Source organism: Tupaia chinensis, unplaced genomic scaffold (genome assembly GCF_000334495.1).
Source record: "Tupaia chinensis unplaced genomic scaffold, TupChi_1.0 Scaffold000148_1, whole genome shotgun sequence".
In the NCBI taxonomy this organism is placed as follows: domain Eukaryota; kingdom Metazoa; phylum Chordata; class Mammalia; order Scandentia; family Tupaiidae; genus Tupaia; species Tupaia belangeri.
The window spans coordinates 356,858-373,521 of NW_006159618.1; the positions used below are offsets into that span (position 1 = coordinate 356,858).

The 16,664-nt window shown below is 37.6% G+C and overlaps 1 protein-coding gene across 1 annotated transcript in view; it reads left to right on the plus strand.

Annotated features, from left to right (window-relative positions):
- Positions 1-16,664, plus strand: part of TMTC2 (transmembrane O-mannosyltransferase targeting cadherins 2) — a 339,285-nt gene that overhangs the window by 273,803 nt on the left and 48,818 nt on the right. The window contains exon 11 of the mRNA XM_006145516.2: positions 978-1,041. Coding sequence (XP_006145578.1) covers positions 978-1,041 — 64 coding nt within the window. The remainder of the gene's footprint in view (positions 1-977; positions 1,042-16,664) is intronic.

Sequence of the window (16,664 nt, forward strand, 5' to 3'; positions counted from 1 at the left end):
CCCCAGAGGCTTAGAGTGAAATGTACAATAGCATTTCTTTATGGACCAGTCAGTTATGAGTGAATTCTGGCCATCTCTTTATCTTCCCATCACTCACTCAGGGTGAAAGTCTAAAAGGAGAAGGTACAGTCAGATGAAGTTTGGTCACAGGCCCACTTGTATGGCCCAAGAGCGAGAAGAAGGATGATCTAGCCTTTTTTGTTTGTTTGTTTTCTTTTTGTGTTGACTAGAGGGCAATGGAAAGTTCCTATTGAATCAGCAAGAGAGTAGCTTTCTAGACATACACAAGTTTCTGAAAATGCTGCAAATGCTCACTGTTTTCATAAGACCAAATCAATGAATCTTTTTTTTTTTTTTTGGAGAGATTTTTTGCTATAGGATGCATGTGCTCGCCAGACAGAGAGAGTCAGAGAGATAGAAAGTGAGAAATCACCCCCAAGGGAGGATGGCCACGCGGCAATCCCTTCTCCTCCATTCTCCTCTCGGGATCTTGGGCACGCACGCACACACATCCGGAGTGAGTCTAAGCTGCCAGGTTCAAGACATGAACCACGGTTGACTCCGTGGGAGTCCAGTGACATAGCCATTACACTAACTGCTGGTCCCTCATTTTTAATTATTTAAAAATTATTATTTTTCTGTGGCATAGTGTTGAAGCTGGTGAATCCTAACTAACTCATTATCTGTTTAGCTTGGAAGAGGAGAATAAATTTCTCATCCCTAATAGCTACATTTAAAATAACAATACCTACTGAATAGGATACTATTTATAATGCCTTATACACTGCAACAAATGTACCAGAAACCCTCAGTTTTCAAAGCTTTTTTTTTCTGCTGTAACTACTTATTGTTAGATTGTGTGATGGTAATCTTTCATTAAAGTTCATATTATTTCACTGCACAGTGATTCTGTTCGCCTAGTCATAATTTTAAAATAAGTAATATAGACTGTTTTCTTTTTTCTTTTTCTTTAACAGACAGGCTAGCCTCAATGAAGCAGCGGAGAAGTATTATGATCTGGCAGCCAGGCTGCGGCCTAATGTAAGTACTTTTCTGATAAAAACATTATGCAGTGGAATGGCCTCGAAGCATGTGATATTGTGATGTTGGGTTTCTTCTCTCACGTCTTATCCTGAATACCCACGGAGCAGCTAATTCGACAATAAAATCCATGAGTCTCAAGCTTCTTTGTTTTCCCAGATGTAAAAAAAAAATGCTATTTTCCAGCCTTTGTAAAGCACCATAAATTTTTGCCATTTGAATACAAGTTTTAGCATTACTAAACACTAGACATGTGGATAATTTTCAAATTGCTTGAAAGATCTTCGGGTTTTTTTGTTGCTATGGTATTCAATGCCTATTATTTTTTTATTCTCTTCTAAAGTCCGACCTTAGGCTGCATACCTCTCTCCTATTCTACATTTCTCATTTTAATAACTGTGCTTTTCAACTTTATCAAGAATGTTTTCACACTACTTTTCTCTGGGTAGTCACACTCCTATAAAGTAAAATAGATATAAATTAGGTTGGTTGTTGAAATAGAGTAACTGGACACCTGAGATAGTGTGGGAGGAGGATGGGAGATGGCAGAGGGTAAGAAATAGGGGAGAAATACACAGGCACACACACGTGTGTGTGTATATATATATGAAACTAGAAATGGAAAATTGTTGATGACAACATGTATGATTAAGCCAGTATGCAGCATATTCTGGATGGAAAAAAATCACATTTTGTATGTTGTGACAATGCTCAGTGAATGAATGTGAATTAATTAGTTAAAAACAAAAAAAAAAACAAATTTTTAAAGAAATAGAGTGACTGCTGAAGAGAAAATAAGAACTGGTTTTGTCTCAGTCTTCTAAGCGTCCTGTATTTGCAGCCCATCACTGGATTCCAGCACAGTGCTTTTATTCCCACTCCATATCAGTGTCCAATTATAAAACCTTACGCCCTGCTCACCAGATCTAGACCATGCATTGAGAAATGTGATTTTGAAACAGTAATGAAAGTGCATGTGTTATGTGAGTACAAATGATAGGATCAGTCTCATTTCTTTATAGTAACTCACCCATTGGACAAGCATTTATAGAGTGCCAGCTTTGTGATAGATTTCATACCCTAAAAGCCTATACAATGTAGCAGAGAAGACAGAACATAAGCAACTAATTGAAATACAGTGTAGCAATTCCTATCTGTGCATACACAGTTATACTCAGTCCTCTGTGAACACAAAAGAGGAGGGTTAATCCTCCCTGTAAGAGAGCCACAAGGCAAGTAGCTTTTTTTCTTTCTTTCTTTATCTTGCATTTGATCTATGAGAGGACTTCAAAAAGTTCATGGAAAAAAATGGAAATAAAGGACAAGTTAATTTGGGTGAAAAAATGAAATTTTTGAAATTTATTACCGAAGTTAGAAAATTATGTTTTAAAAAGTGTAGTGCAGCCTAAGATACTACACTTGATCTTAGCCAAAAGGCTATGCAGCCTAAGTGTACAGTGTTTATAAAGTCTACAGTCGTGTGCAGTAATGTCCTAGGTCTTCACATTCATTTACCACTCACTCACTGAGAGCGTCTTGTAGTCCCGCAAACTCCACTCATGCTATTTGCCCTATTAGGTGTACTTTAAAAAAATCGATTATACTGTATTCTGTATTTTTACTTTACCTTTTCTACGTGTAGATTTGTTTAACACACACCATTGTGTTACATGCAATTTCCCATTGTATTCATTACAGTAACAGGCATTGCTTAACGTGCTTGTAAGTTTATAGCATAGGAGCAGCAGACATGAGCCTGTTTATTAAGTGACTAAAGTCAAAAAGTCAATATGTAATTTCCAACTCAAATCCATTTTTTGCTGAAACCCCCAGATTTTTTCATAAATATGCCATAAGCTGTTTTTGAGGATGCATTTATTCAAATATACTTTCTTTATCTAGTAACAATAAACTAAGTGTTTTATAGTCTTGGGTAGAATGCAAAGCTTGTATTTGACAATACATTAATATGAATGTTATAGTCAGTGGATCAACAGATGTGTTCTTGTCCATGAGTGGTGTTTTGATTTTCAGTGCATAGACTAGGTAACAGTAAGATGTCACTGGGCAAAAGTGATCTAATACAAAGACCATAATATAAATTTCTATTCTGAAGTGATGAGACCTATTTAAACAACAGCCATGTAGTGATTTATTAGCAATTATGCGTCTAATCTAAGTTAAAGCATCTACTATTTATCCTGCTCATCACTGTTTATACCCTTGATTTATAAAAAGATTCTTTGTTGTTTTCCATACTTTAATAAATTTAAGTTGCCTGTTAATATGAGAGCACAGCAAATAGATCTCAATTCTAATTCGCTTTATAAGTACTTTCATTGTGTTTTTTTCCCTGTTTTTCTCATCTACACAGTAATCTAATTTTACTCTATTTCTCTTAAAAGCATTTTTCTTCTATTGTTTGAATGTTCAGGCAATTCAATGGCTGTATCTGAGGGACTCTATCAATGTTTTAACAATGCTTATATCAGACCATGACTACACAAAGTAAAATACATGACCCCAACTGTGTAATAAGTGCTATCACTTACTATACTCATACTGAAAACATAGTTGATTATCTGATGGCTGTGACTTTTCTTAGTAAAATACCTTTTCATTTCTTTATTATGTCCAATAATGAATTTCTTTATTTTTTATTCTACAAAAGCTATATTTTCCTGTACAATTTACTTTGTCATTGTTACTTGACATTTTTAATTATTTTATATAGAGAGACCCAGTGATCAAATTCTAAAGATGTGAAAGAAGTTTGAATTAATAAATGCAATGTTAAATTTTAGATTCTACTATTGCCTCATCAGAGAGGTTCACTGCATTGTCATTTTCTGAAGTGCAGAGGCAGAGAATAGCTTTGTTACAAAAATGGCACTGGTACAAATTTTTAATCTCATTTATTTGACTTTTAGGGTGATTATTCTAAAATTAAACCTCACATTATATTAAAACATATTTTTGGAATAGGAAAACACGTTACCAAAGTTGCCATCTTAAGTTTTTCCCGGTGTTACTTTTTAACCTTTATAAATAAATTGAGCTGTCTGTAGAGGTTACTTAAAAAGACAACAGTACTTTCTGCTTTCTCTCCCACGTATGCACATCAAAAAAATGCTGACTCTTGGGATCATTTAAACAAAACTGCTTTGTTCTTCCTTGGGAATTAAGCCAAATTCTGCATTAACTTAAGGATTTTAATTTTTTTAATGTGAAGAATGAGAAATTTGCCTAGTACAGAGTCACCGACTTTTACTTGGTTTTTAGTAAAGTATAAGCAAAATTATCAGTGGTCAGGTCTATGTATTTGTGTTTCCTGAATGTAATTGTGTTTATGCGGAATTTATTAAAATGATTTTGTGATCAGGACCAGCAGTTAGCATAATGGCTATGTTGCTGGACTCCACGTAGTCGACTGTGGTTCGAGTCCTGGACCCGGTGGCTTAAACTCACGCCGGGCACATGTACATGCATGCCCAAGATCCCAAGAGGAGAATGTAGGAGAAGGGATTGCCATGTGGCCATCCCCCCTGGGGGGTGATTTCTCGCTTTCTATCTCTCTCTCTCTGTCTGGCGAGCGCACGTGCCCTATAGCAAAAAAAAAAAAAAAATGATTTTGTCATCAAGTTCTACCTCTATGTTAGGCTCTATGCCAAGTGCAGTAGGATTCCAAAGTTACAAAGAACCCTGACCTTGAGAAACATACCATCTAATGTGAGAAGCAAGTGGAGAAGAGAACAGAATTATGTGCATCCTCATCCTCAAGTCAGGGCAGCAAATATCTCCATCCAGTAAGTACTTGGTAAGTGATATAACTTAGGAGCTAGCAAACTACACAGGAGAAAGGCATTACTTTCAGTCAGATTGGTCTGATATGAAAAGGCACTGAGTCATAGTTGGCAAGCTTAGAGGAGCTTGAAATGCTAGAGGTTTATAGGGAAGATTTTAGCAAGAGGAGGACAGAGGAGATAAACCTGGTGGAAACGTGCATAAACAAGGGCTTGCGGCCGTGTAGGAAGGAAGGGTGGGGAAGATAGAAGTGGAAGCTATATCATGAAAGCAGATGAAAGCTGTTGAGGGTTAGGAGTTGTATCCAGGAAGTTTGTCAACAAGATGAGATAATGAAAGAAGTAATTTAGAATGGCCATTTGTGAGACACAATGAGACTATGTGTTGTATTTGGAAAAAATGAAATTGGGAGATACAGCTTTGGGAAAAACAAGTAAAAGGTCAGTGAAATAGTGTTGGTATCAGGTGGTAGTGATTAAATATTAAAAAAATAGTAGAATGGAAAACATACAGGAAAAATGAGCAGTAGTTTATATGAGACAGGATATGTGTAGGAAAATTAGCTGACCACAATGAGTGTTGCAAAATTTTGAATTTAAGTAAGTTGAGGGGGGAAAAAGCCATAAATAGAAATGAGAGGAATATGGCCATTTTAAGAAGAAAATGTTCTGTTTGGACTGAGTAAATTCTTAAAGGTAAGATCTATTCGTAGTTTTCTATAGGGATTTTTATCAAGTAAGCTGTTGGGAAGCAGTTCCTAGTTAAGAGAATGTGATGTGGGAGTCATTGCAACAAAACAATACTGCCAAGAATGTGGATTTGAAGGAAGGAAAAGAACAAAAGGAGAGAAGAGAGCCAATTCCAAACCCAAGGGAATTGTTAAACATTAAAGATAGGATTTTGGAGATGTTTTTATATGTGTTCAAATACGAGAGTGAAAATGCATAGACGTTTAGGCAAGGGAAAAAGAAATATTGGGGACCTTAAAGGACTGCTGCCTCATTGAGGCCAAAGGAAAAAGAAGGCTGGGAAGACTTGAGGGGTCAGAAGAAAACTCGAGAAGAAGAGGAGGTAAGCTTAGGTAGTAAGTGAGGTAAAGTTTGTGGTAAATGACTTCAGTTACGTCATCTGGTTATCTGCTCATCCTGTGGAAAAAGCAGAATTTGAGGTTAAATATTTCTGGACATTTGGATAGTCTGAGATGCAGTAGGTAATATTTGTCATAGGCCTATAATATTGACATGTGATAGATGTGGGTCAGGACACATATTTTTAGAGATACTTCATTAAACAATCACTGTATAACTCTCAATGACTTTCTGAAATCACTGGGGGATTAATTCTAGTTTTGACTCTGTTCTCTGACTAATATGCTAGATATTGTACTCATACTTTATAATTCTAATATGTATACTATTTTATAAATATTCCTCCATGTGTATTCATTATATATGAATTAAAAGAGAATGTATTCCAAAGATCAAATTATTCAACCGAAGATGTATATGTGCATTAGGTCTTTTCTGGGCACTTGAAACATAAATTTGAAATTCAGAATATTATTATAAAATCAAAGCCAGCCTTATCCATTTGGGCTCTTTAGCAATGATTTTATGTCAGAAGATCAAAGTAAGAAATATGGGAAGAGAAAAGCAGAAATGAGCTTAGTATGACAGAGTGCAGCTGTGTTACAAGGTAGCCTCCATCCTCTACAATATATTGCTTTCACTGTGGACTGCAGCTTTCGTGGTAAATAGGGTATGAGAGAGATGGCTGTGGAGTAGAAATAGGGTTTTTGGGGGGTGGTTAATTAATTAGTTTTTGTTCTAATGGGAGGAATATAAAATATCCTGAGTGCATTTTTGCTTTCTGATGGGAAAGATATTCCTCAAGCGTAATTGGAATAAAAGACCATGAAATATCTTTAAACAGGACAGATTCAGATTTGACCATACACAGGATTTGGGGAAAGAAATGATTGAGATTGTCATTTCATTGGGAAAAAAAAATGGCAAGGTTAATAATAATTTGACTGGAAGGCAGTAAAACCACATTCTGCTTGTAAATGGGGAAGAAACCATATGGCCTTTTCCAGGACACTCCACAAACCCCTGTGATGTGGGAAAGTTACATACCATGCGTCTCTTGACTTTGAGACATTGGTAATATATGGATCCCAGAACCACCAGATTGCCTCTATGAGTAAAATGTGTTTTAACATCACACGTACATTTCCCACTCTCACTCGTTACTTCAGTTGCAAATACATCTCGATACATTACAGTTAGAAAGTGAAATGAGGTCAGTTGACAAAACCAGATAAAAACAGGTTTCAGTCACGAGAGGACTTGTCATTAGCTTACTCCCACAATTGAGTTTTATTAAATGGGCTCAGAGATGTCATTGAAACAAGGTCTTTGATATTAGATTTATTTATTAGTACCCAAATTAAGTCACCAAACTCATATTCTATTTCTTTTCATAAGTAGTCATCATTGCATTGATATTATATAGAGTTATGCACAGATCAGTAGAAAACAAATATCTAATTCTTTGTGTTTAGTTTCGTCAAGGTTGATACTTCCCTGAGTGCTTCTGTTATGCCAGAATCCATTCCCACCGTATCTGTCTTCAAACGACCTTTCTACTGTGAATATCTTTTCCAAATTACTTTCATGTTGTAGTTCTTTTCTTCTGGCAAGTTATAAAGCCTAGTTTCTGGTATTTTCTTGTCTCTGCTCAGATTTTAGTTGTTTTGTGTTGTACTTCTATATTAGAAGTGTTAGGAAAAAAAATAACAGAAAAAAAACTGTTTCTGAAGTGGTTACTGTTTTCCTTCTGTTTATCAATTTTTATGAGTCTTTGTGCTGAGAAGACAAGGATGGTGACTACAACTCACTTGTTTACTAGCTATTGGTCTGAGTTAGTTGTAGCCCAGACGTGGGTCAGAAAGTTGGGTTGAACTAAGCTGAATATACAGTTTTCCCTGTCACAGAGGCAAAGATTTCCAAACAGTATTTTTAAAAATCTTCATATGTGATTGTGGGTGTGTGGATGTGGGTGTGTGTGTTTTAGATTCACAACCAGAGAAGATCAGGGGAGGTGAGTCACAAGCATGAACTTAATTGGCTTTTGGCTATAATGAAAATCAACTTGAGTATTACATTTTGGGGAACATGAAAAACCTTTGGGAAATTTCACTTAATTCTGATTCCAAGTATGTTTATTTTCTCTCACATTTCTTTGTGGGGGTATCCTTTGCATGGAATAGTTGTAATTGCATTATGAGACCACACACTAAAACTGTCTGTAGTCTCTTCTCCCCAGAAAAATTGGATTCCTGGTTTCTCTGAAAACTCACCTGGTCTAACCACACTGGCCACATTCCTACCTGGGAATTCCAGCTGGGATAGGTGAATAACTGTCACCTTCCTAGGGCATGTCCTTTGCCTAATTCCAGTCACCACATTCTTCAGAGTCCCTTTTGGTTCTTTCCATAGCCAGCCTCCCCTCTATGTTATTCTTCTAGGCATTTATGTTTGTCATCTTTGATCTCATGGGGACTTATTTTTTTTATAAATATACAATGAAACATTAACAGAAGGCTACTTATCTGTGAGTTTTTATTCCCTTCTCTCTCTCTTGATAATTCTGTAACTCTTCACCCCTCTTTCTCTGTTTCCCTAACCTTTCTTCTGCTTGGAAATCCCGTGTCTATATGAAGCCTAACCTATAGCTATAGATAAATTATATTACATTTATGTTAAAGAGAAACAAAAGTTGGACATATCCTGAAAATTAATGAATTGGTAGATTAATTTTTCTTGATGGCCTTAGCTGTCTGTTAAAGAAAACCTAATCTGAGACTTTTTTAAATGGAAGCAAAGGGGCCAGCAGATGGTGTAACAGTTACCTTGCTGGACTCCCCTATGGCTGACTATAGTTCGAGTCCCAGAACTGGTGACTTAAAACTCATACCATGCACATGGGCATGCATGCCCAAGACCTTGGGAGGAGAAGGGATTGTGGCATGACCATCTCCCCTGGGGGGTGGTTTCTCACTTTCCCTCTCACTGTCTCTTGTCTCTTTCTGTCTCTGACAAGGGCACACATCCTAAAGCAAAAACCTCTAAAAAAAAAAAAAGAAAAGAAAGAAAAGGAAGGGATAGCCCAGTATTACAGCTGACCGCATCCCATTGGAGAGTGCTTTATCTCTTCTATCTGTGTGTCTGTGTCACTCTCTCTTTCTCATGCACGTGCCCTCTGGCAAATGAATCTTTTTTTAATGGAAAGGAAGATTTTATTCAGGAATTTTATGATAGAGGTCAACACTAGTAAAATAGCGGAGAGAGATCAGGGGTCTCTCCAAGTACAACACAGATAGCTAGGAATATATTTGTGACAGGGCTCAGGAAACACTGCCACAAAATAGAGCATCTTGGCACATCGACTTTTTTAAGGTGAAGGAATTTGGGAAATGTCACGTGTAGGACAGACTTTCTGACCTTGCCATGAACCAAGTCCTATGACCCTCATGTGGAGAGGTTTTCGCTATAGGGCGCATGCGCTCACTAGACAGACAGAGAGAGACATAGAGACAGAAAGCGAGAAATCACCCCCCAGGGGGATGGTCACGCCGCAATCCCTTCTCCTCCATTCTCTCGGGATCTTGGGCACACACGCACACGTGCCCGGCGTGAGTTTTAAGCCACCAGGTCCAAGATGCGAACCATGGTCGACTACGTGGGAGTCCAGCGACATAGCCATTACGCTAACTGCTGGTTCCCATGACCCTCATGTGAAGAGTGTCTTCACTGTACCTGGAGGAAATAAAAGCATCTTTATCCCTGAAGACACAGAAAGGAATCTGAGCAGACAGAGCTTGCTAAGTTTTACGCTTAACTCATACTCCCTTTGCCCTATCCTGTTTCTTTTCAACAATCTCCTCTTCATCAAACCTAGCATAAAGAACTCTCAGCTTTTATAAGCATGTTTATTTCCTTTGAAAAGTACCCATGTCATGTAAATCTTGTGGTAAATAAGTTGGTATGTTTTTCTCCTGCTAATTTGTTTTTCTCTTACTGGGTCTCAATGAACCTAAGATGGGTAGAAGGGAAGGAAAGCTTTCCTTTCCTACAGTAGCTAAATAGCATAACAAGTGAGTCAGTGGATGGCAGATTACTAAAAGAAGTTATCAGGGTAGGAGGATTCTTGCTAAATTGACTGAATAACATTCTTGTAGAAAGCAGCCCGGTGATCAGATATCAGGGAGAAGAGAAATTTGATCAGATAATTAAGATGATCTTATATCAAGGGTGCAAGGATTCTGACTGAAGTGAGTTGGCAGGCTTTTTGCACTAACTGGATTAATCAGGCCAAGGACAAGTTTTCCAAGGACAAGGCTTAATCAAAAAGAGAATTTAGAGGAGCCTGTCTATAGTCTGGTCAAGGAGAGAGTCTTTGTAATCCTGGTTGACATTATGTTCAGACTAGTTTGCGTGTGTCTGTGTGTTACGTGTTTGCAGTTTGCAAGTTTCATACATTTTTATTAACCAACAAATAATAATTGTACATTTTTATGGGTGTGGTGTGGATCTTTTAGTAAATAAGTAATATGTGTACTGCTTAATCAGGGTAATTAGCATTTTTATCACCTCAAACATTGACTTTTACTTTGTGTTGGGAGTATTCAAAACCTTGTCTAGCTATCTTGAAGTGTGCAATATATTACTGTTAACTGTAACTATGCTACTGTGCTGTAGAAATTTAGAATGTATTCCTACATACCTAACTGTAATTTTGCATTGTTAACCAATATCTACTTATCTCCCATCCTCTCTACCCTTTCCAGCTACTGATAAACACTGTTCTAGTTTTCTCTGTGAGATCAAATCTCCCATCCTCTCTACCCTTTCCAGCTACTGATAATCACTGTTCCAGTTTCTTTTGTGAGATCAAATCTTTTTATTTCTATAAATGAGTGAGAAGATTGCAGTATTTGTCTTTCAGTGCCTGGATTATTTCATGTAGCATATCATCCTCCAGGCTTATGCATGTGGCAGGAAGTGACAGGATTTCCTGCTTTTCATGGCTAAATAGTATTCCATTGCATATGTCACATTTTATTTATTCAGTCATCCATTGACAGAGACTTAGATTGATTTTATATCTTGGCTGCTGTAAATAGAGAAACTCAAGTGTGGATTTCACTCTTGGGGATCAGAATTTAGCACAGATTAACAAATGGAATGAGGAGCAGTGAATGATAATACTTAATGAAGAACACCATGAGGTTTAGTAATACTCATAATACTTGTAGGTTTTATCTCACAGCCTTCTGCTTGATGCTTGAAAAAAGCAAGTGTTTCCTAAATCATTCGGGGAGACATTCTCCCCCACTCTGTGGGACTGGCCTTTGTAGTCAGTTGGCAGAGGCTCCACAGGCATCTCTAGCTGCATTGAAAGGGGACTTTCTTTGTACCTCTTTCCTGGTCTCAGAGCACTGCAGAAGGAAGGACCTAAGTGGCCGGGAGAAGGAAGGACCTGTTGGCCACTCTGATTACCAGGAAATGCCATCATCTGCCTCCTTTCTCCCTCTCTCTATAGATCGCTGCCTCCATTGTGAGGCCTCTGAGTGTCTCCTAGACAGCATCTCAGCAGGTGCTGATGCAGGCCATACAGGCTCAGACTGGAGGGGGAGGGAGGTAGCCTTATCCTGAACCCGAATTCTTTTACCTGACTGACCTAGGGGCTCCCCAAGGATATGCTCTGCCTCAAAGACCTATTGGTCCTGGGACCACTGCTCAGGCAAGAGCACCTCTAGCCTAAATGGGCCACGTTTCTAGATTTCGGACACTGATCTTACATTGACCAGGCCTGATTGCAGCTACTGGGTACCCCCTCCCAGGTCCACTCAACATGAACCCCCAGCTGGGACTCTCGCAGACTCAATTTTGTTGTGTTAAAGGCCTCCTTACTTGGAAAATGTCGGAATCAAGTTACTCTTTATCACTCAAGGATTTGATTAGATAGATTTCTGTAACATTATCTTTGGTAAGCCCTAAAAGATGGCTGAGTCATATCTTGTGTGTGTGTGTGTGTGTGTGTGTGTGTGTGTGTGTTTTATGGTTAATATAAAATAAAAATGATAAAGAATTCAGTGTCTCAAATTGTAAGAAATTCAATTTTTAAAGTATTCTAAATTCATATTTACATGTATATTTGACCAATTCCCATTATTCCTATATGGATCTGAGTTGAAAAATCGCTGGAGGTAAAATAGTACAGACTATACAGCTAGATAAGTAGAATGCCTATTGCACGTCAGACCCAGAGGATATAATGAGAAACAAGGTGTTGTGGTTCCTGCACTCTTAGAGGTATGACAGAGATGCACTTATATCATCCTCAAAGACTTAGCTTTTTGTTGTTTTTACTTTTTTTAATGAGTGCTTAATTGAAATGATAAATCTGGAAAGTTTGCATTTACCATAGTTTATACAACAGTGCCTAAATACTCAGGAACTTAATCATCTTGCTGTGTTTTATCTTCAAAGATGATTTAGAGATCTGAAGACCTGTAACAAACAATGAAATCAATGTTTTGCTTGAAACATATTGATTACTTTGCCCTGGACTGACTCACAATCTTAGTAAAAATGTTTCTCACATTCTTATAAAGATAGTTTATTTCCTTTTCTTTGGCAAACCTGTAGAGAAACAGAAGCAAGCCAAATGATTTAGTGAAATGTTGTTTTAGAATTTAGAAGTCCAGGTATTTTGGACAATAGGTTCTCATTTACCTAGCATAACCCAGAATTATTGTGGGTTTATTCCTAGGCCACAGAGAAGAAGCAAATATTGCAATAAATTTAATCACAATAATTTTTTGTTCCCTGGTATACATAAAAGATATGTTTATACTAGTCTATAAAATGAACAAAAGCATTATGTCTTTAAAAAAATGTGCAGACCTTAATTTAAAATTATTTTCGGCGGCCAGATGGTGGCATGGAGGTTAAGTACAGTGCTCGTCAAGGCTAAACCATGTGACAGTGTTCTCAGTTAACATCTGGAGACCTTCATGAGCCTCAGTGCATATGATCCAGAGCTGGCAGAGGCTGGGTGTGGATCACAGCATAAGGACTCTATTGGAGGTTCTGTCTCCCTCTTGTGGAAAAAATAAATAATCCTTAAGAAATAAATACTTTACTAGTGAAAGATGCTAAACTCAAACTTTAGCAATCATAATCTTTTGTTTCTGATTGAGGATCTTGCCTCAACGTAGATGACTGCTGCCCGATCAGGGTAGTGTTTGCTGAAAATTAGGGTGGCAGGGCCAGCAGGTCGCATAATGGTTAAGGCACTATACTCCCACACGGTCAGCTGTGGTTAATGCCTGTAGCCCTTGGCTTGAAATGCATACTGGGTATGTGTACGTATATGCCCAAAATCCTGAGAGGAGACTTGCAGAGGAGGGATTGTGGCATGACCATCCATCCTGGGAGGTGATTTCTTGCTTTCTATCTTTCTGCCTCTCTGTCTCTCCAGCAAGCACATATGGCCTGTAGCAGAAAACAAAACAAACTCTCTTTAAAAAATTGGATGATAGGATGATTACAGCAGTTTCTCAAAGTAAGAGAGTAATGAACTTCGCCATATTGATTCTTCCTTTCACAAAATATTTCTCTTTAGCATGCGAAGCTGTTTGATTATATTTTGCCCCCAGTAGAACTTCTTGCAAAATTGGGATTCATCCACTCAGATCCCACCACTGCTTTATCAACTAAGCTTATATAATAGTCTAAATCCTTTTTTGTCATTTCAACAATGTTCACAACATCTACATCAAGAATAGGTTCCATCTCAAGAAGCTATTTTCTTTGGTCATCTCTAAGCATCTCCTTATCCATTCAAGTTTCATAATGAAATTGTAGTAGTTCAGTCACATGTTCAGGTTCCACTTCTAATTCTAGTTCTATTGGTATTTCTAATACATCCTCTTCTGCCTAAGTCTTAAGACCTCCAAAGCTCTCTAAGATGGTTGGGATCAGCTTCTGAACTCCCATTATGTCAGTAGTTGACTTCCTTACACAAATCATGAATGTTCTTGATGGCATCTAGAATGGTGAATCCTTTCTAGAAGGTTTTCAAATCACTTTGCAAATACATTTTTTAGAAAATAAGACTTAGAAGTCAAAATGACTGCTTGATTTATGTGTTACAGAAGGGATTTATTGTTAGCAGACATGAAAACAACATGAATCTCCTTGAACTTTTTCATCAAGGTTCTTGGATGAGGGAACCAGCAGTTAGCGTAATGGCTATGTTGCTGGACTCCCACATAGTCAACCACGGTTCACGTCCCGGACCCGGTGGCTTAGAACTCACGTCGGGCACGTGCGCATGCGTGCCCAACATCCTGAGGGGAGAATGGAGGAGAAAGGATTGCAACGTGACCATCCCCCCTGGGGGGTGATTTCTCGCTTTCTGTCTCTATGTCTCTGTCTGTCTGTCTGGGGAGCGCAGGCGCCCTATAGCGAAAAAAACCCCTCCAAAAAAAAAAAAAAAAAATCTTCTTGGATGACTAGGTACATTGTCAATGAGCAGTAATATTTTGAAAGGAATATATTTTTCCCCCAGTCATAGGTCTCAACCATAGGCTTAAGCTAGTTAGCAAATCATAATATAAACAGATGTGCTGTCATCCAAACTTTGTTTCATTTATAAGGCACCAGCAGGGTAAATTAAGCACAGTTCTTAAGGCCACTAGACTTTCAGAATGGGAAATGAACATTGGCTTCAGTTTCATGTCACCTGCTGCCTGTAATAGGAATGTGAACCTGTTCTTTAAAGCTTTAAAGTTAGGCATTGACTTCTTTTTAGCTATGAAACTCCTAGATGACTTCTTCCCGTATAATGCTGTTTTGTCTATACTGAAAAATCTATTGTTTAATGTAGCCGATTTCATCCATGATCTTAGCCAGATTTTCCAAATAACTTGCTACGGCCTCTACATCAGCACTTGCTGTTTCACTTTGTGCTTTTATGTTATGGAGAAAATTTCTTTTCTTTTAAAAAAAATATTTATTTTTTTACATTTATTTACTGTATATTATTACAGTATACAAAATGTATTTTCCCATCCAGAATACACTGTGTATTAGTTCAATACAAGATATTACCATACATATTATCTTCAACAGATCATTTTTCATTTTGTATTTCTTAAATGTTTTACTTCTTTCTTTCTTCCCCAATTTTCTCCCTCTCACGCTCTGTCATTTCCCACCATCTTCCCACACTGTCTCTGGAATTCACAGTTGCCCTCTATGCCTTTACCTACAAATAGAACTACGACATGATCATCAGTTCTACTCCTGGGTGTCTCCCAAAAGGATAGGAATGCACTAAATTGGAAAAAACACTTGCATATCTGTTTATTGTGGCATTATTCACAACTGCTAAGACATGGAACCAACCCAGATATCTATGAACAGACAAATGGATTCAAAAAGTATGGCACATATATGGTATGGAATACTACTCAGCCATAAAAAGAGACCCTAACATTTGATAGAAAGTGGACAAATATAGAAGGTTTACTGCTAAGTGTAGCAAGTCAGACTATGAAGCATAGGCATTGTATGTCCCCACTTAACTTACACTGAATGTCTACACTCTGTAGCAGAGACAACTTTCCTTAAAGCTCATGAACTTATCCTTTCTAGCTTCAAACTTTTCTTCTACAACTTCCTCACTAGTCTCAGCCTTCATAGAACTGAAGAGAATTTTGGCCTTCATCTGTATTAGGCTTTGGCTTCAGGGAATGTTGGGTCTGGTTTGATCTGTCTAGACTACTCAAACTTTATTCATGTCAGTAATAAGGCTGTTTCAATTTCTTGTAATCATTCAGTCACTGGAATAGCATTTTCAGTTTCCCTCAAGAACTCTTCCTTTGTATTCATACCTTGGCTCACTGATGCAGGAGTCCTAACTTTGTACCTATCTTGGTTTTTGAGATGTCTCCCTCATTAAGTGTAATGGTTTCTAGTGTTTTTATTAAAAATGAGAGATGTATGGCTCTTCCTTTCACTTGAAGATTTGAAGGATATTATGAGTTTATCAATAGACCTCATTCCAATAGTATTGTGTCCTAGGTAATATGGAGGCCCAAGGAGAGGGAAAAAATGAGGGAATGACTTACTGAGAGAGCAGTCAGAAACACACAAAACATTTATCACTTCAGTTTCCCAGTTGGTACGGGTGCAGTTTGTGGTGCTCTATAAAGATCACTGGTCACAGTGATATGTTTGTATATATTTTGATGTATTTGTAATGAGAACATTTGAAATAGTGCCAGAGTTTCCAAAATGAGACAACAAGACAAGAAGTGAGCAGATGCTCTTGGAAAAAATGGCACCAAAAAAAGCTTTTTTATACTCAGGATTGCCACGAAACTTCCATTTGTAGAAAATGTAATATTTTAACAGTACCATAAAGCAAAGTACAATAAAATGAGTCATGCTTATATGTGTTTATTAAGGTAAATCTAGATTTATATTTGAGTAAAGGATTATATATTAAAAGTTTAAAATTTCATATATATTACAAACTGTTTAAATACTTAAGAATCTAAAATTCTCCTATGCATAGGGAAAGCATCATACATAATAAAATCCACTAGAGGGACCAGCAGTTAGCGTAATGGCTGCTATGTTTCTGAACTCCCATGTAGTCGACCACGGTTTGAGTCCCGGACCTGGTAGCTTAAATTCACACCAGGTGCATGTGCATGCGTGCACAAGATCCCCAGAGGA